At 40.8% G+C, this 21,221-nt stretch overlaps 1 protein-coding gene across 1 annotated transcript in view; it reads left to right on the top strand.

Moving 5' to 3' along the window:
* The first annotated feature begins 367 nt into the window (after nt 1-367).
* Nucleotides 368-21,221, top strand: part of FANCC (FA complementation group C) — a 58,413-nt gene continuing 37,559 nt past the window's right edge. Inside the window, exons 1-3 of the mRNA XM_035099631.2 lie at nt 368-563; nt 2,867-2,951; nt 10,319-10,413. Of these exons, the coding sequence (XP_034955522.2) occupies nt 399-563; nt 2,867-2,951; nt 10,319-10,413 (345 nt within the window). The 5' untranslated portion in view covers nt 368-398. The remainder of the gene's footprint in view (nt 564-2,866; nt 2,952-10,318; nt 10,414-21,221) is intronic.

Below are 21,221 nucleotides of genomic sequence, written 5' to 3'. Positions count from 1 at the left end.
GTGTCTTAAGTTTAAAAAGTAGAATTTGGACTGTGCATTTGTTTCCCAAAGGTTAACAGTTTGTACATGCCTGTGTATGTGTGTCTGTTTCCTTAACTATTCATACCAGAATGCTGTTTCACTGCTGGTTTAGTAAAGTATTGATTAGAAAATAGTAAAACTGCAGGAACATGACAACAGTTTTTTTCAATATATTGTAATGATTATTGTTCTTCCACTCCTACACAGAAATGTAGAAATGTTCCATTTTAGGAGCCAATAGGTTCACATGCATCATGCAAACTGCAAATATTTTTAATCATGTATCTCATAATGTGTTAAATATTAGCAAAGTGTTACTGTTTTTTTTATTGCAGAGGACCTTTTTCATACATCTTTTTAATTATCAAGGTGAGGGGATGGCCAAAGATACTAGAGTCACTAAATTCAGCTTCGAATTTTGGCTGCACAAGACTATTGAATGGGGTCAGACAAGCACTTCAGAATCTCAGCAAGATGTCTGCCTTCACTTGCCTGAATTACAGGAATTTCTACTACAGATTTATGGAGCTTTGAAACATATGGTAAGTGAATTAACTGGAAGAATGAACTGTTTTGAAGACTGTTGCAGAAACATTCTGCACCCCACATTTTGACAAGACAGAAAGCTAACAGTAGCAGAGAGCCATGTAGCATTGACCTAATGTATTGCAGTATCACAGAAACAAATTGGTGAAACAGCCACAGGTAATGCAAACAGGAATGTGTTTCCTGTGTTCCTGATTTATTGTGAAAGGAGCTTTTTCTTTTTGATTGGTTATGTTCTCACATGAGATTTCCTACTCAACACAGTAACCTTTTAAAAAATACTTTAAAATAAACAAGTATTTGATTCTGGTTTTCAGGTCATAAATTGGATTATTTAAAGACTCTTAACATGCAATACTATAACTTATCTCTTAAATCTTAAGAAGTCTGCTGACATAGTAACCCTACTGATGTGGCATTCAAAGAAATTTCAGGCCACCATCGTTGGATCACAGGCAAATATTTCTTATTTCTAGTTGTGCCTGTGCAAAATTAGTATTGCCCTGGAATTCCTTACCATTTTTTAGAAAACAATTTATTAGTCAGTCATTGGGGCATTTTGCTATATCTGTATGCATGAAAATGTATTTTACTGCTACAGCATTTAGCCTACAATACTAGTATAAAAGATGAGAAAAATGTTTATAGATAATAATTGTCAAATATCTGATGGACTATAGAAAAATAAGCTATAGACCAGTGTAATGAATTACATTATGTGTTTGTGAAACTGATTCCCACCCCCTGAAATGCCTAACTATAATGAATGTCTTGTGAAGCTTGGCCACAGATTCGTCTTATGTATTTGCCCAATATTCATTTATTTGTTTGTTAAATTTATATCCTACCTTTCTACAAAATCTTGCGCAAGCCTAGCTCCAATTATGGGATGAATCTGAAACATTTATTGCAGCAGCTTGTGACAATTCTCTTTTCTGCTACTTATATATTATCTTAGGTCAGTACCATTTTAAAAGCCTCTGTTTATTAGACAGTAAAACTACAAAAATGGAAAAAATGGACTGATTGCGTAAGAATGTTTATAAACTACACCATGCATTACTTTTATAGCAAAGCTGCTTTCCATTTGGTTAAACGTTGTTTAGGTTTTGTAGCTTTAGTGTCTGTTAAATTTCAGGTTATAACTGACTGAAGTATGATGTCATGTAGAATACAGCAAACAGTAACAGAAACTTCATGACTTCTTTGTACTGTAGTTTCTACTCAATCCTTCGTATAATCCATAGTATGATGTAAGAGGCATGACATTTTGAATAATTTGTTATTTTTATTTATTTGACTTAATCCATCCCATCTTGAAAGCTAGGGAAAATAGCAGTATATCAAAACCATGTGTTAATTTTTAATTTCTTTTTCTTCATGTAACAACTATTAAAACCGCCCGCTTTATAAGCACCATCCTAGCCACACACAGAAAGTGGGCTAAATAGAAAGGTCTCGCAATATTTATGAAAAAAGTGATCTATGATGAGGAATTATTGCCAGTTTTGGAAAGGAAGCCACCAAACCCACCTCTTTTTGCCCTCAGGCAGGCCAGGTGCAACTCTCCAGCCATGTATTGCGGCCTTCAATGTGTTCTTGCACTTTCAGGCATGCAGGAAGCTTTATTGCAGGAAGCTGGTGGACTATGTTGTATGTTGATACACCCAGAGGGTACTCTTGGTCAACTACAGATTCTGTTTGAGTGTCATGAACATGTGATTATCTCACGTTACATGTGGCTTTCATGCTTTCTAACCTTGAGTTATATGAGGTTTTTGTGTCCTAAAACAGGGATCGGGATTCTGTGGCCCTTCAGATTTTGCTGAACTACAGCTTGCATAATCTGACCATTGACCATATTAGTTGGGGCTGCTGGTTAGGTGGACTTCAACCATATCTGGAAGGCCACTGAATCTCCATCACTGTTCTCATTACTGTCTCACATGTTTTTAACTGTATCTTGCAAGAAAGAATACTGATGGCCAACAGGGCTGGGGAGGGGCACATTGTCCACATGCTCTCCCCCCCCCCAGTGTATGGTGGGAGCTTAACCTATTTTGAATTTGCATCTGTGTCCTGCAAAGTTTCTCCATTATGGTCAGTGCAATCTTAAAAAGTGCCATCTTTGTGGAAGCATCTGCAAAGTTCTTAGGGTGAGCTCAACAATGATTGAATACGAGCTTTGTCTTTGAAGAGGCTCTGCTCTACAGATACTTTCTCCAAACCCCTCTTATTCTGGGCCCCCGATACATTTTGACACACAATATTTTTGGTTTACTATTCTCTTTAATTTTAGAACTGTACTACTGCAGTCCAAGAGTTTCCACTAATTGGTCAATTATTGGGAAGGCTTTGTTGGAACCCCTTTGTCATTGGCTATGGTGAGTTTTTTAAAAACAGCTTTGTGAAATAAAAATATTTGTTTTTTTATTTTGTTAGTTATTGGAATATTGACTGTTGGACTCTAACTCCCACCAGCCCCAGCTGTTATTGCCAGTGGTCAGGGATGATGAATGTAGTAATCAAACAACAACTGGAGGGCCACAGGTTCTCCATCCCTGCACTAAAGTAATAATACCTTAAGTGATAAAACATTTTTAAAAAGATCTTATTGTCCTCCTATCCAGTCTTAAGTCCCATTGAAACCACCAAGACTTGAGTTGTATTTTCTGGAACACATGAAGCTATCTTTATGCTGGCCTGGTTTGCATGTCATATTGAAACATAGTTAAAATAGACTATGGTTTAATGTGAACCAGCAAATGTAAAAGACTATTCTCATGTTCTCTAAAAGGGCCATTTATCACAACTTTTGATACCAAGGATCTGTTGAAAATTGTTTAGAGCAGGATTTCCCAAACTTAGGTCTCCAGCTGTTTTTGCACTACAACTCCCATCATCCCTAGCTAGCAGGACTAGTGTTCAAGGATGATGGGAATTGTAGTCCAAAACCAGCTGGAGACCCAAGTTTAGGAAACCCTAGACTAGAGGATTTTGTTATTCAGCTGTTACTAAATATGCAGGAATAAATATGATACATGTTTTCAAGAATAACTCTTTGATAGCACCATTAAAGATAGTAAAGCTAGTTTGGGGATCCATCATGTCACTGTCTTATTACCACATACATTTCAGCCTAAACATTTTTCCCAACACTATGACAACTTCACAAGACCACCAGACATGAAATTATGAACCCTTTACCTCTCCACCAGTTACATCTGTTGGAGCTGCTAATATGAGATAACCTAAAGGGTGTGAGGTACCTACCACCTGTGAACTAGCTTCAAAACAAATGATTTTGGGCAGAATTGTTGTATTTACTGCCATAATGTGGTCCAGTCATAATCTACCCCACCTCCTGTGCTTTAGGTCCCATTTAACTTTCTTCATCACTCACCCTTAATTAAGCTTCTTTAGATAGAGCATATAAATACCTGATAACTTTGCCTAAGTTACTTCATAGATTGGTGTGTACTGACTGTGAGGAGTAACAAGTAACCAAAGAGTTAACTGTGTTCTGTATAGCACCTGACCACTGAGGAATATCATGTTACAGAATGTACCAGAAGTGTTTCTGTATGTTGCAGTTGGTTTCGTTTCTGCCTGGGAGACGGTCGCAAGATGTCTGCGCTCTCACCAGGTTGTTTGTTATTTTCTCTCTAGAATAAACTTAAGTAGTTATTAGAACACTTTGGACTCTGTGTGTTCTTAAGAGGCTTTTTATCCAACGGCTATACAAGCTTTCGCTGTGTGAGAAGAAGAAGAACTCTGCTGTGTGTGTTTTACTGCCAGCCCGGATCTACGGAAGCAGAGAAGCGCTAGAGAAAGCGCGCTGGGCAGATAATCAGAGGCTCCTAATTGAGTCATAAACAACTCAACGGAGCCCTATACCCGTCACAGGTTATGGGAGATAACAGGTCATGGACTCACCTGTCACAGGTTCTGGGTGACAGGTTATGGGTCATAGAACCTAATCAATCACCAAAGCAATACGAGGTGATTGCAGCTGTAAAAGCCGTGGAGAAAGCCGGTGTAAAGAGCTAGCTGGGAGAAACCTGTTGTTTTGCAGTCGGCAATCAACAGATGCACTCGCTAGCAGAAAGACCCTGGACCAGAAGGCTGGGATCCGCAGTCTACCCGGAGGAGCAACGTCAGCTATTCTGAGTGAGTACACGGACACGGAGCCCGGGGGTGGACAAGATGGCGGAGCAGCTATGCAGAGTGGAGAGAAAGGGCCAGAATGTGGTTGCTGGGAAAGGATTTGTGGACTTGTGTGTTAAATCCTCCAACCCCTGTCGCTGATAATTCAGCAGCTGAAGCACAGAGGTTTGCAGCAGAAACCAGGAAAGACAATAAGGCTCTATGTGCCATTGCCATGAGCTGCGATGCTACGCAACTGCCCTATGTGCAAAATGCTGAAAATGCCAAGGAAGCCTGGGACAGTTTGGAAAGGGTCCATCAGAGAAAAACAGCTGGAGCTAAGCTGCATGCTATGAGGCATCTCTTTGAGTTGAGACTGAGACCAGGGCAACCCATTAAGGAGCACATTGCCAATGTGATTGATGCATTCCATAAGCTGCAGCGGCATGAGCTTGTGTTCAAAGAGAAGGAAAAAGTTTATATTTTGCTGTCTAGTTTGGGAAACGCCTATGAACATTTGTGTTTAACATTTGAGTCGATGCCTGAAGCTGAACTCACGATTGCTTACGTTTCTGGGCGTTTGGCGGATGAGGAACTGAGACGCCAGAAAGAATCGGCTGAGAAGGGGGGCCATGGGCGCAGAGAAGCCAGTGGGGGTGCAGTAAAAAGCACTGAGGAATCCACTGTGAGTGCGTGCGCAACAAGGCTTTGCTATCGGTGCCAGCAGCCTGGGCACGTAGCGAGATTCTGCCCAGCTCCGGAAGCAGCCAAGGTCACTCAGCCAGGTGCCAGGCAACCCAGCGGACGTGGTCGTGGGACCAGCCAGCAGCGCCGAGGCAGAGGACGTGGGAAAACTCCAGATAAGCCTGTCAGCCATCTTTCTGCTGCCTTAGCAACGGTTAGAAACAAAGGACAGGACAGTTTCACTTTTATTATCGACTCAGGCAGCACCCATCATCTTGTACCGCCTTCAGGACAGATCCTGAACTGCAGGCCACTTGAAGATGAAAAATGCCTGCATCTTGCTGATGGTTCTTCTGGAACAATTAAAAGCAAGGGTGTTTTTTATATGCAATGCTTAGACACTAACCTTGATGTTTATGTTGTACCAGGCATGGAAAATGGTCTTTTAAGTGTGTCTTGCTTATTGCGTGAGGGCTTTGAAATAAGTTTTGCCAATGGTGTTTGCAAAATTGCCAGAGATGGGGCTGAGCTGGTAAGTGTTACTGTTGGGTCTGATGGTCTGTTTGTCCTAGATCAGAGGGGGCAAGCAGGTGGAAGTAACACTGGTGATGCTCAGGCTAAAAGTGCCAATACCCCAAAGGGCACAGAGGGCGCTATCCATAAGGATTGTATTCATGCTTGGCACAGAAGATATTGTCACATGTCTTTTCCTTATGTGAAAAAAGCCCCTGACTTTGTCAAAGGTTGCAGGTTCAAGCCATGTCAAAAACACCTGCAATGCCGCGCATGTGCGAAAGCGAAGACGAAGAGATGCTCTTATCCTAGGTCTGAGAGGAAGAGCACAAAGCCATTTCAGTTAGTGCACTTGGATATTTCTGGGCCTATGTCAACGTTAAGTTTAGGTGGTTCAAAATATGTTTTGTGTCTTCTGGATGATTTCAGCCATTTTTCCTGGGTCATAACACTGAAAGAGAAGGGGGAGGCTGCCAAAGTGATACAGGAGTGGGTAGCCGAAGTAGAACTACAGTTCTCCGTCACTGTCCAGTTTTTTCAGAGTGACAGGGCGGGAGAGTTTTTGAGTGCAGAACTACAAGGGTTTTTCCGCAGCAAGGGAATTAGGCACAGGAAAACCGCTCCTTTTAGTCCACAGGAGAATGGTTTAGCTGAAAGGAAATTTAGAACGCTGTCTGAACTGGTAGAGGCAACGTTGTTTGATGCAGGACTACCCCAGAAGTTTTGGGGGGAATGCTATAAATTTGTGAATTACTGTTCAAATCGCGCTTTTAATTCAGTTGTGGACAACACACCCTACTACATGTTGTATGGCAAAGTTCCGAAGGTGCACTATTTCAGAACTTTTGGGTGTGAGGCTTGGGTTCTAATTCCAAAGCAGAAGCGCAGAAAGGGTGGATCAAGATCCAGAAAAATGATCTTCTGTGGTTACGAACCAAACTCAAAGGCTTGGAGGTTTGTACCAGCAGAGGGGGACCAAACCCGCGTTCACATTAGCAGGAGTGCTACGTTCTGTGAACAAGAGGGCTGGAGACGCATTCATGCTAACCCCGAAGTTCTTCTTGACTGGTCTTCAGGTTTTGACCAGGAAGAGGAAACTCAGGTAGCTGATGCTGGAGTTCCAGGTGCTGCAGGACCAGATCCAGGTCAGGCAGCTGGTCCAAGTGGTGTAGCTCCTAGGGAAGTGAAGCAAGTAGTCAGAAGCGCACCGACTTCACCCCAGGTCAAGCCTGGGAAGTACAGCAAACGTGGTAGGTCACCCACTTCACCCAAAGCAAGCCCAGAGGGGGCTGCAAAGCGTAGTAAGTCTCTTGACAGTGCTGCTAGTCCGAGAGAGCCACAGTCAGAGACAAGCAGTTCGGATTTAGAGGGGGAAGATGTGGGACCAAGGCGTTCAAAACGCACCACGAAAGGTAAACCACCTGAAAGGTTTTCAGCTGTCAGTGTATGGGCGAACCTAGCAGTGTGTGAGCCTGAAAGCTTTGAAGAGGTGCAACAGTTGTCAGTGGAGGAAGCTAGTAAGTGGAAAGTTGCAATGGAGAAAGAGTTGAACTCCATGCAATCTCTTGGTGTGTATAGCCTAACACAGTTGCCAGAAGGTAAGAAAGCAGTCAGTTGTAGGTGGGTCTACAGGCTGAAACCCACAGTGACTGGAGAGCCTCAGTACAAGGCTAGATTAGTGGCTAGAGGTTTTACTCAGAAGAAAGGAATCCACTACACAGATGTCTTTAGTCCGACTTCGAGAGCGGAATCTTTCAGGATGCTTTTAGCGACTGCAGCGCAGAGAGGCCTAGTGGTCAACCACTTTGATGTGGACACCGCTTATTTGAACTCTGACCTCCAGGAGGAGTTGTACATGTTGCCTCCTCCAGGGTTTGAGAGTGACGTGCCAGGTCAGGTGTGGAAGCTGCACAAGTCGATCTACGGTCTGAAGCAATCCGCTAAAAATTGGAATTCATGTCTTGATTCTGTTTTGAAGAGCCTAGGTTTCAGGAAGAGTCTAGCTGACAGTTGTCTGTATCTCAGAGGTGAAGGAGAACAGCAAGAACTGTTGCTTGTCTATGTTGATGACTTGATTTGCTTAGCAAAGAGCCAGATGCAAGTGCAGAAGTTTGCAAAAGAGCTAGGCAAGAGGTTCAAACTCAAGAATCTAGGTGCAGTGAATGTTTATCTAGGTGTGCAGATAGACAGAACTGAGGATGGAAGTTTCTTGCTCAGTCAGAAAGGCAAGATTGAACATTTGCTTGAGAAGTTCAGAATGTCTGACTGTAGAGGGGTCAGTACACCCATGGAGACAAACTTTGTGAAAGAGTCACAAGTGAAGGACAAAGTAGCGTTTGAGAGTCCTGAAGTGTTTCAGTCAGCGCTAGGGAGTCTGTTGTATTTGTCACAATGGAGCAGACCAGATATTGCTTTTGCAGTCAATTTGCTCAGTAGAGAAGCATCGAAACCTAGCGTGCATGCTTGGAATGGCATTAAGAGAGTGCTTAGGTATTTGCAGGAGACCAAAGAGTATTGTTTGGAGATGTCAGCGCAAGGTGAGCCACAACTCACTTGTTTTGCAGATGCTGATTGGGCCAATCAGGAGGACAGGAAGTCAGTGACTGGTTTGGTAGTCAAGTTTGGAAATGCCCTGATTGGTTGGCGGTCGCGCAGGCAAAGCCTAATAGCAATGTCTTCCACGGAAGCCGAATTCTGTGCGTTGTCTGCGACATGCACTGAATTGGAGTACTACAGATGTTTGGTCCAGGAAATCTGGGGTGATTGTAGCCAGCCCATCACTGTTTGGGGCGACAGTCAACCATCTTTGAGACTGGCGGAGTCTGGACAGTTCAAGGCCAGAACCAAACACTTAGACATCCGCTTCCGAAACGTATGTCAGAGCATACAGGTAGGCTTGGTAAAGTTGAGGTATTGTCCAAGCCAAGAGAACCTAGCAGATGGGTTCACAAAACCCTTGAGTTTCCAACGGCATGGGGAATTCTGTGAAGGGTTGGTTTTGGGGTAAGTTTGGATACCCGCTATCCCCAGTGTTCAGGTGAGAGGGGGTGTGAGGAGTAACAAGTAACCAAAGAGTTAACTGTGTTCTGTATAGCACCTGACCACTGAGGAATATCATGTTACAGAATGTACCAGAAGTGTTTCTGTATGTTGCAGTTGGTTTCGTTTCTGCCTGGGAGACGGTCGCAAGATGTCTGCGCTCTCACCAGGTTGTTTGTTATTTTCTCTCTAGAATAAACTTAAGTAGTTATTAGAACACTTTGGACTCTGTGTGTTCTTAAGAGGCTTTTTATCCAACGGCTATACAAGCTTTCGCTGTGTGAGAAGAAGAAGAACTCTGCTGTGTGTGTTTTACTGCCAGCCCGGATCTACGGAAGCAGAGAAGCGCTAGAGAAAGCGCGCTGGGCAGATAATCAGAGGCTCCTAATTGAGTCATAAACAACTCAACGGAGCCCTATACCCGTCACACTGACAGTCCCAGAAGCATCTTAATGTTTTACCAAATGGCTAGGTTTGTGCCCAAGCAGAGTACCTCTGATTTTAGATAACTGAGCTGCAAATTGGCTATAAATTTGCTGGCTCTGACCATATGTTAGTTGTAGGTGATAGTAGCAAGACTATTGTTTCATCATTGTACAATCTAATGACTTGAATAATTCCATTAATTTTAACATCCTTTACTATGCAACACATTAGCTAGTAGCTCTTTAGAAATTGCAAAGAGCAATGGAAATAGTGGGCCCTCTGGTTTTGTTCCCTCATTAAAATTATTTACCCCTGTTAAATGCATTCATCCTACTTACGGCTGTGAAGGCTTGGTGAAACTGAGCAATAATTTTAATAAATATCTATCCCATATTCATTTTTTCTAACTTTTTTCAAAGAAGGCCCATTATAACCTGCCGAAGTCCTTAAAGGCACCAAGAGCCGAGAATGAAAGTTGTCTTTTAGTAGCCCTACTAAGATGTTTTACATTTAGAAGCTGTCTGGCTGGAGTATAAAGTTATCTACATGGCAGAAAGCCAGCTTGGTCTGACTTGATATAGCTTGTAATAAAAAACATTACGCTGGACTGTTTATATGATGGGTTAATCATTCCCCATCCTTCCCTAGTTCAGGGACTGCTGTTATCATGGAGGTCCTCAATATATTAGGAATTCTGCCCCTTCCGCTTCCACTATGTCATTGAAAAGCATTGCTAAAAACAATATTAACAAGTTTCGACATTGTTTAAACCATTTTTATATGGGATTAATGGAATTACTTTGAAATAAAAAATTAAATATATATAAGGATAAAGACTGGCTTTAGACCTTGGGATTTTTTGTTTATTAACATGAACAAAAGATTGCTCTTGCTCTGCTTTGATTTTTTTTAAAAATATTCTTATTTGGTTTGCTATCTGCAGACGAATGCCAGAAGATTCTAATGTGGTGCTTATGTTGTCTGTACAGTGGTGAACCACAGAACCCTGTGGAATTGAAGGCCAACAGCTGGATACAAGTAAGCAAATGAATCCTCTCCCTGACTGCTTTAAATTAACTTGATTATTTAAAGGTGCAGCATCTACAGCACAGAGACAGTATGTCATTTTTAGAAACCACTCTAGAGACATCCTACATTCACATTGTGTGGAAATATGTTCTACTTTAATTAAAATACAATCTGTGCTGTCTCTCCTTTTGAATGTTAAGAAAGATGTGGTGTTTAAGTAATTTTAATAGCTCTTAATACAGTGGAGCCTAAACTGGCAACTTCAAGTGAAGACCAAAGTCTACAAATCAGTAAGCAAGAGAGCGCTACAAATGCAAACTTTCAATTAGGGGAAAATAATGTAATCTGGAGGGATGCCTTTGTTTCTTTTGAAAATAATTTATATATACTCTATAATTTTGCTCTTTTGTTTTTGTTTAATCTTTCTAGTCTTGGGAGAAACTAATTGTATCCAAGTTTTATTCAAAGACAGTGAAAGAAAATATTTGTGTGCAGCTTAAATTTTTTTTTAGTTCACTCTTAGTTAAATGAATCCACAATTGCTTGAAGTCTTCAATGGTTTTTAAAAAATATTCATATTGCGCATTTACTCCTTAACCTAGAAAAATAAGTAAACTCATGCATTGTTCCATTTTCAGCCTGTTTTATGCAGAGGCTGAGCTGCATGATTCATAATTATATTCTCATGGAACAGACTCCTTTATTTCAGGAATATATTGTGAACATGTGAGTGGAGCAATAACAATATTTCTCTTCAGTCACATATAAAATTCTGCTGACATACTGTGTCAGTTTAATAATTTTGGAGAACTGTTTGCTTCTTAACAGTGTCACAAAATAATACTTACATGTGTATCTATGCATTAAGTCATTTAAATTTCAGCGATAATGGGAGTGAAAGGCAGAATTGCTTCGGTGTGGAAAATGTTTACTATTTTTCTGGGTTATACACAACTGAACAATTTGATAAGTTTTATTTGTAAAGTAAGTTTGGACTTTGCTGTTGCTGCTGCTTCTGCTGCTAGAGGTTCTCTGTAGGTATCTCAGGGTAGCTATTTCTACATTTGTACAGTTTTAATAGTAATGCTGTTTGAGATCTTAATAATGCAGTTTATAATGTGACCGTTACTTCAGCATCGGGCATTGGGGAACTGATGGTAGCTGTGACTTGTTTGCAAAGCATTTTAAGGATCAAATCGTTTGTATCCACTGCGATCTTGACTCTGTTACAGCCGATGAATCTTGAAAGGTGTCCAGAGCACTGCCTAGTCCTGCTATGTTGAATGAGTTTCAGTTAGTAAGTTTTGAGGATATGGACAAGGTGCTTGGATCAGTTATTTGTTTATTAGACAATAAGATATCAGGGTGGTTCACAGAATAAAATACAGGATAAAAACAAGTAAAGAAGTAGAGCAAAGCAGCAAAACAATAACTCTGCTTCCCACAGACACATTTAAAAGGCTGTAGAATATTAATTAGCCAAAGGCCTGTTTAACGAGGGAAGATTTTTGCCTGGCGCCTAAAAATATATAATGAAAAACAAACTGAAGCTCAATCCAGATATGACAGATGCACTGTTAGTGGTTTGTTTCCTAGACTGGATGGTTGACAAGTTGTCTGCTCTTGATGGGGTTATACTCCCTCAGAAGCAGTGGGTATTTCTGGATCTGTTGCTGTTGCTTGAGGCTCAGGTGGCCTTGATTTGGCTGGTGGCCTAGTTGCACGTCTATCTGGACAGGGATAGCCTAACATCTGTTGTCTATTAGGCCTGGTACTGGTATGAGGAGCAGACCACAGCTTCACTCAGCAGTATATATCACTGGTGAAACCGCTGCCACTCCTGAGTCCTCTCCTAGCAGCATCTGCTGGAGGGAGTTGAGTTCCTTCCTCCAGCGGGCACTGCTAGCAAAGGGACTTAAACACTGTACCACTCAGCTGGCGGGGGGAGGGAACATTCCCCCTTGCTGATCTGCTGTCAGTCAGTGTAGATCAGGCATCCCCAAACTTCGGCCCTCCAGATGTTTTGGATTACAATTCCCATCATCCCTGACCACTGGTCCTCTTAGCTAGGGATCATGGGAGTTGTAGGCCAAAACATCTGGAGGTCCACAGTTTGGGGGTGCCTGGTGTAGATAGTACAGAGCTGGATGGGCCAATGTCAGCTCCCATGTTCCTGTGTCTCCAATGCTGTAATGATTTTTTTAAAAAAACTGAATATATTTAGTGTTAGCTTAGAGCAGGCACCCCCAAACTGCGGCCCTCCAGATGTTTTGGCCTACAACTCCCATGCTCCCTAGCTAACAGGACCAGTGGTTGGGGAAGATGGGAATTGTAGTCCAAAACATCTGGAGGGCCGAAGTTTGGGGATGCCTGGCTTAGAGCCTAAATATGCATTACAGTATGTGATTATTGGCTTTCTGGTTGCCTATATGCATTCCATGATGATGATGATGATGATCATCATCATGATGAATTGCACTTCTAAGCTTTGTGTTGCATTATGAAATCCAGTTAATTCTGCCCTGGCATCTTTGCTGTGATCTAGCTTCTGGCATGTTTGCCATGAGAATTTTTTCTGATATTTGATAAATGGTAACAGGTATGGATAAGAAGAAGCTCTTCATTCCACCTTCTCACTGCAGCCTGCACATGCCATCTCATGCTGTCCAAGGGGTTCACTTCAAGTGGAATTTAAAGGGGTGAAGAGGGTTGCAGTGAGGGAGAGGAAAAAGTTGCAAAATCCTTAAGGATTTAGCATTTCATTTTGTCTTGAAGATAAGAGTATTTGGAAATTGAAGGTGTGCTGCATGATGTCAAAATGAAATTTTGGATCTATCCAGATTTTTTATTCATGTATTAACCAGATGTAGTGAAGAAAGGTGTATTCCTCGGATAGCTAAGCCATGAAACCAGCCATGACCTGGTAAAACCGCTCTATTAATGAATAGAGTTTCTGTTTTAATCAGCATCTGGTCTACCTTGCATGAAAGTTGGGGAGCGTTGCAACGTGTGTTTTCTACCGTTGTGCATAGGCTGTTGTCCAGAGAGCTGATCAACAACAACAAAAACCTAAACTTCAGGAATAGACACTTAATTCTTAAATCAATATTTCAGATGAAAAAGGTTCATTCTGCTCTAACTGTAATCCACATTAATCTATTTTCTCCTCAATCATTCCCTTGTAGCAGGCAGCAATGGCCTAGAATAGCTTTAGGGTTTGTTTTGTTACTTTTTCTTTGTGTTAGATACTTTAGACTGGAGATGAGGAACCTGTGACCTTCACTGACCATTGGCCATGCAGGCTGGGAATAATGGGAGATGGAGTCCAGCAACACCTGCCTGGGCCACAGGCCCCTCACCTCTGCTCTTAATCAAACCCGGGTTTCAAAAGAAATATTTTTAATTTCTGTAACCACAGTTTCCCTTTTCAGGAGGCAGCCTTTCAGATAAATGAACAAATAGTCCAACTTGTTTAGTAATATGCATTTAGCATGCTGCTTTGTGGTGATGATTCATAATAGTAATAGTACTAAATTATTTGGTAATAAAAAAAACTTAATGAATAATTTGCTTGGGTAGCGTTTTTTCATTTTTGACAGTACACATTATGGTCAGATGATGTTATTATATTACCTTGCAAATGGGAGTCTCACAGGCTGAGCACCACACACAGAACATTAAGCATATTTAATCCAAATAAAATAAATGGAATTTAAGCACTTAACTGTCCTCTCCAGTTCTGTTCCCATCAGAGACTAAAGTGCACTTACCTTCTGCATTCCCTCCAATGTCTTTCAGTGACAACTGAAGTATACCTCTCTTTCTGCATAGTGACTAAGCAGTTTTTTAAATGCCTCTGTGATAAACCTGCTTTATATTCCAAAATATTGGAATCTTTTGGGACTGGTTTCATGCTTTTTTCTTGATGGTAAGAAGAATTATTTTAGACCTTTGCTTGCAACATTACCTACAGATTGAACACATGGCAAGGAGAGCAGGATCACATCCAGTGGTCCTGCTCCATGTGTATTTGAAAGTCAATACAGAGACTGAACATGCAGAAAATGATTTGTGGTAATAAGTAAATTTGTGTTTATGAGCCTCATTTTAAGTACAGTATTTCAAACCTGTCTATCTCTACTCAGAAGTAAACCCAGCTGAGTTCAGTAGAGCTTTATCCCATGTAAATATGTGTAGGATTGTAGCCTGAACGTACTTTCTTATATTGTAACGGGTTGTTATTCCTAAAGTAGACAGCTACTGCCAGTTAGGCATAGACTATTTTAGTGATGGTCTCCAATGATTTGTTGCTGTTGTCCCCTGCCCCACCCCTTGACCTAACAACTGTTTTAATGGCATTCTCTCTGTTATTGATAAAGCAACATGAACAAGTGACTAGGTCTAGACTTAAATACCCCTTGAAGTGAATGGATGTATCAGAGTGAAGTGACTTGGAAGAACAAACAGCTCCGTCTGAAATTAGGAACTCCTGCTATGATAATAGTAGCAAGAGTTGTCACCTGTGTTATGCCAAAGTGGATAGAATGCATAATTTCAGATAAATATGCAACGTATTCCTCATTCCATGGAGAGGATGCAGTAGGTATGCTAAACTACTGTATTTTTCCATGTATAAGACTAGGGTTTTCCCCCCTTAAAAATAATGTCCAAAATTTGGGGGTGTCTTATACACAGATAGATCTTTCCCAATTTTCTTAAATCACATTCCCCCAAAATAGGAGATGTCTTATACATGGGGGTGTCTTATAGATAAAAAAATTGGTATATAAAAAACCCTCACTGGTTTAGGGGCTTCAGGACAGCAAGGAAGATTACTTCTAATGTGCGTGGAGTGTCAACATTCCTCAGTCCTGTGCCCTTCCAATCTTGTTTATGGGAGGGTAGGGCATAATACCGTGTTTCTCATATTATAAGACATGTCTTATATTTATTTTTTTCCTCAAAAAAACACACTATGGCTTATTTTCAAGGGATGTCTTATTTTTTTCCTCCTCCTCCTGCCGCGGCCGGCATTGCTGCTGTGCCTATCACTATGTCTTATTTTCGGGGTATGGCTTATATTCCTTGAATGCTTAAAAATCCTGCTATGGCTTATTTTATGGGTATGTCTTAAAATATGAGAAACAGGGTATAGATCACTGCCCTATTTTTAAATTGTTCATCACCTGAGCCTGTTTGTTTCCCTAGCATTATTTGACATTTCTGGAGTTAGCAGGACTAGCACTTCACTTTATAGGATGAGACTTGGGATCTAAGTTCAAAAGGTTCCAGTTATTGATAGGCCCACCAGTTTTTCCGTTCCTGAGCTGATGGCATTTAGGACTCACAAATTTATGTTAATTAAGGGCTACCCCCTAATTATTCCTATTTTGAAATCCTTGTGTTTGTAATTTTCCACAATGGCAAAGACCATGGACATTTGGAAGTTTAGATAACTGCACCAGGTTTAGTGTGATTGGCAGGGCAACTGGGCAAAAAGCTTACCTTGTATAACTGATAACATATTCACCATATTGTCTTGTTTCTCTTTGAACAATGCTGAAAAAGAAGCCAGAAATGGTTCTTTTAGAGCAGGCATCCCCAAACTTCGGCCCTCCAGATGTTTTGGACTACAATTCCCATCATCCCTGACCACTGGTCCTGTTAGCTAGGGATCATGGGAGTTGTAGGCCAAAACATCTGGAGGGCCGCAGTTTGGGCGTGCCTGTTTTAGAGCAAGGGTAGCCAGCATGGTGACCGTCAGCTGCTGATGGACTACAACTCCCATCTGAGGCTGATGGTAATTTCAATAGAACGATTAAACAATCTGTGGCCTTTTAAAACTATGTGTTTGTGAGGGTGGTATTTGCTACTATGGTATGTATATTTGTGTTCTTATATTGAAAACTGCCCTGTGATCCTGAGATGAAGGAAGGTATAGAAATTTAATAAATTACAAGGTCTGAACTGGAAAGCGTTAAGGAATGAGACGTGGTATAGCTGGTGGGAGAGGTGGGAAGGGGGTTTATAATTTACTATATCAGATGGGATAGAAATAATAGTTTAGCAAATTCTGGAATACTTTAAGGGAAAAATTAGAGGTTAAGTAGAAATAAATAATGAGTTAATGATTAAATAATGTGAAGTATATCAATAGTGGATGAATGGCAGAAGAAGTTGATAGAATATATGGAATTGTCTGGGTTAACCGGGAGGCTTCGAGATCGGAGTGAAGAAACAGTGGAAGAAGACTAGAAAAAAATGTAAAGTTTATTTAAAGAATAAGCATATAATAGAGTAGAATCAATGAAAGTGAAGATACAAGGAGGTTGTAGATAACAACAAGTTAAGAAATAAGTATTGTTAGAAGTAGTTATATGTATGTAGAAAGAAATGGAATAGCAGAGAAGGTAAATATAAAGGATTATAAGATATAGAATTAAGTTAATTTTTAAGTAAAGTTAGTTGTTTAATATGACTTTGAAATTACTAAAAGGGATTTACATTGTAACACAGAAGGAGGAGGAATGAGGAAGTCATTAGATGAGATAAGAAGTGAGATTATGAAATAAGAAATTTTTTTGTATTTAGGTGTTTTTGTATTTTTATATTTTTGTATTTTTGATTTTTTTTTGCTGTTGTTATTTTTGTTGTATTTATTGTCTGTTATAAAAATCAATAAACATATTTTAAAAAAGAAAGAAATTTAATAAATAATAATAAATAATAAAAAAGCATCTCTGTTGGCCAGCCCTGTTCTTGGAGCTTTAATGGATCATTCTCAGCAGTTGGAAAAATAGGCTTATGGGCTCCAGAGTCTTTATTTTGAAGCAACACTCCCTGTTCTTAGTAATCTTCCTCCCAGCCAATGAGATTAGAACTAATATGCTAATCTAATCTAGTCTGAGCTGCTTGGATAGTTGATGTACTATTCACCTGTAAAAGGTAAAGGGACCCCTGACCGTTAGGTCCAGTTGTGGACGACTCTAGGGTTGTGGCGCTCATCTCGCTTTACTAGCCGAGGGAGCCGGTATACAGCTTCTGGGTCATGTGGCCAGCATCACTAAGCCGCTTCTGGTGAACCAGAGCAGCGCATGGAAATGCCGTTTACCTTCCCACCGGAGCGGTACCTATTTATCTACTTGAACTTTGACATGCTTTCAAACTGCTAGGTTGGCAGGAGCAGGGACCAAGCAACGGGAGCTCACCCCGTTGCGGGGATTCGAACCACCGACCTTCTGATCAGCAAGCCCTAGGCTCTGTGGTTTAACCCACAGCGCCACCCGCGTCCACCTGTAGGTTTCCTTTAATCACCAAAGGCTTCTAATGAGGTCACTGAAAACTCTTGTTACTGTTTATCCACTAAAAATAAATCTGGGATTGCTACATATGCAGCACACTGTTTAGCCAAAATGCTTCCATACTCCCCATTAGAAACAGGGTTAGACAGAGCAGGTTTAGATGTCTCCACGGTGTGTGTAAGAATAGGCTCTGGTTTAGATGTAGGTTTAGATCAGGGTTCCCCAAACTAAGGCCCGGGGGCCAGATGCGGCCCACGAGGCTCATTTATGCGGTCCCCGGCAACCCCGCTGCCGCCGCCTGCTCTTACTGGCGTGACACAGCTGCCTACTTCCAGGTCGTCGGGAACATCGGAAATAGCTTGTGCGCATGCGCAAGTGTCATTTGCGGTGCACTTCCGGGCTGAAGGAGGCCCATGCGCACAAGCGATTTCTGGTGTTCCGGCCACCCGGAAGTGCACACGTGTATGGGTGCGCGCTCCCACGCGCTCCGGCCCGCAGCGCAATCGGCAGCACTGGCCCTTGGTGAGGTAAGTTTGGGGACCCCTGGTTTAGACGCTTCAGGTGAGCATGTGGCAATGCACAGAATGCATATTTAACGCAGCAAAGTTAATGAGTTTTTTTATCTTAAACATTTCAAAAGAAAACATTACTAAAAGAAGTCAGATATAAAATGCACATTTAAAACAGCATAATTAACAAGAGAATAAAATATTATCACAAGCAGGGAGCATATCTGCTACTGTTGCTGCCAATCTTCCCAATGGTGGTTCATGGTGGGTGGTGGCTGTGGAAGCTCAGGCTCAATTACCTGGATCTGCACTAAGAGACAGGCAAGACTCTCTCTGACTTCTTCAGCAGCCTCAGCTTTTGTAGCTGGGGTCAGGGCAGCTGGGAAAAGGCCTGCAAGGCATGGAACTGGTCTACCAGGACTCAGCCAAGGAGGAGTTATAGAAAAACAAGAAAATAATAATTTCCGCTAAGTGGAGGCCAGGAAGAGGACATAGTATAGATCTTTTGTCATTGGGTATGAGAGGATGTTATTGCCCAGGAGGACCAAAGTGGCAATTCTCTTTCATTTTAAGCTGTATTGGGTACTGCCCCCATTTCATATGATGAACTGTGAAGTTAGACATGGGTTTTGTGCTTTTTGTTCATCTCCACATATATGTTAATTCCACTGCTTATACTTTTTCTTGTAGTAGCATGTATGTATATATTTAAAGAGTTTATATATTTCTCTTTAGCAGTGTTTGCAAGTTGTTTTTAAGACAGCAGCAACATTTAAAGGCTTGCACTTTGTAGATCTTATATGACGCAAAGCATTGCACTGTTAGTCTTTTATTTTTGTAAAATGAAAAGAGATCAAAGAAATGCTTAAATCATGCTGTAGCTTATTCATGCAAGCAGTAAAGCAAATTCTTTGGTAGTGTTCATTGTCATTCATTAGCAGCCATTACAGTTAGTTGCTGCAGAGGGAGAGGTTAGACAGCACATCCCACTTGTATCAGCTCCTTCCCATCTGGGCCAGCTACCATTAGCTGCCTTTCTTTCCAAGTCTCTCTTAGTTGTCATTCTGCATAGGCATTAAACATTTATGTATGTTTATAAGAAATAGTCCTGAATTGTCTTGTTACCCTGCTTCTTTCCCATGTCTTTTTCCTTTTGTATCACCCATATTAGGCTATAAGCTTTCAGGCAAAGAGCATTTTGTTTGTTTTGTTTGTTACTCTTTACAGTGCCTAGAAAACTTTAGGTACTTTATAAATACTGCTTTTTTCATGATGTTACAGTATACAATAATTGTTGGTCAAAATGATTTTTGTTTCTTTTAAAACAAAGAATAATATCCAGCATATATTGTATAATTGTTCATGTACTTAAAACCGGAATGTTCATCGCTTTTCAAGTTAGTGTAAGGATACATGCTACAACATGTGAAAGTAATTAAAAGATGACTGCAGATATAATAATTACAGCATGGAGCAGACTGTGCTGGCAGATATAGGAACACAGAACTCACTTTAATCATAGTGCTTCCCATAATGTGGGTGGTCACAGCGTGCAGATATTTGTCAGTCTTTCCCTCTGCATCACTGATGGTAACAGTACTGAAGTAAACAGCATTACACAGGCCTCTTAGTATTTTTTTTGCTTATGCCAGTTTTTCTGATAGGTTGCTTCCCTCCACTTTCTTTGTCCTCCTTGGATTTGTCAGTTGTAATTATACAGGGCGGGGTGTGTGTGGCTTTCTTTGAAGTACTGTAATCATACTACCATTAATTTTTTTGGACCCCTCAAATGAATATGTTAACAGTTTACTCTTTCACCAAATATGATGCCTGATTGCTGGGGGGGGCGGGAATCCAATTAAACATTAGGACGAACTTTCAGATGGTAACAACTGTTTGACAGTGGAACGGACTACTTCAGAAGGTGATGGACTCTCGTTCATAGAATTGTAGAGTGGGAAGGAACCCCAAGGGTCATCAAGTCTGCTTAAAAACCTCCAAGGAAGGAGAGTCTACAGTCTCTTGAGGAAATCCATTCCACTGTCGAACAGCTCTTACTATCAGAAAGTTCTTCCTGATGTTTAGTTGGAATTTCATTTCTTGTAACTTTAGGGTAAAGAGACTTTCTGTTCCTCATCAGGCAGTGGTGTTTCCACCTGCCTTGTCGCACCCTCCAACCCTGGAAGTCTTGATAATACAGCTGCTCCAGAGGAAGAACTGTGAGGGGAGAGAGACTCTCTGTTCCTCAATCAAGCATCCACCTGCCTTGCTCCACCTAGCCTTTCCCAGACTGTGACTTTGAGAGCAGCAGCAGTAGCAGCAGCTGCAGCAGCTGGGAAAAGAGGAATTCAGGGATATTTTTAAAAAATAGTTTTATAAGTTGTGCGTCTTTGTTTCTCAATTTGATCCTTTTACATGGTTTTGTATGTTTTATGTATTTTATGCATTGTGATTTGCTGTTTTTTTTATTGATTATAGATTGGTATTTTTTGTTGTGGTTGAACTGTTTAATTATTATTTGCTGATGTTTAATTTTACTGTTTACTATTAGATTCTGATGGATTGTTGAATGTTGCTTTGTTTGATATAAATTGTTTAAAGTTATTGTGACTTTTATATTGGATCAGATTGTTACTATTAATGTTTTAGGTTTTATTATATTTTTATGTTTTGGAAGCCGCTTAGAGTGGCTTGGGCAATCCAGCAAGATGGGTGGGGTATAAATGAATTACTACTACTACTACTACTAAATTAATTGTGGTACCCAGAACTGAACACAGTATTATAGGTGTTGTCTGACCAAGGCAAAATAGAGTGGTACTATAACTTCCCTTGATTGGGACACTGTATTTCTTTCATTTTAGATTTTTAAAGAGAAGATTTTTAAAGAGAAGTTGGATGGCCCTCTGTCAAGGATTATTTAGCTGTGATTCTTGCATTACAGGGGGTTGGACTAGATGATCCTTGGATTGGTGCGTGTGTGTATGTATGTATGTATACACACACA

This window comes from Zootoca vivipara, chromosome 11 (assembly GCF_963506605.1).
Source record: "Zootoca vivipara chromosome 11, rZooViv1.1, whole genome shotgun sequence".
Classification (NCBI taxonomy): Eukaryota; Metazoa; Chordata; class Lepidosauria; order Squamata; family Lacertidae; genus Zootoca; species Zootoca vivipara.
Note: the sequence above shows the minus strand (reverse complement) of the source record. Positions and strands in the feature narration are given on the sequence as shown.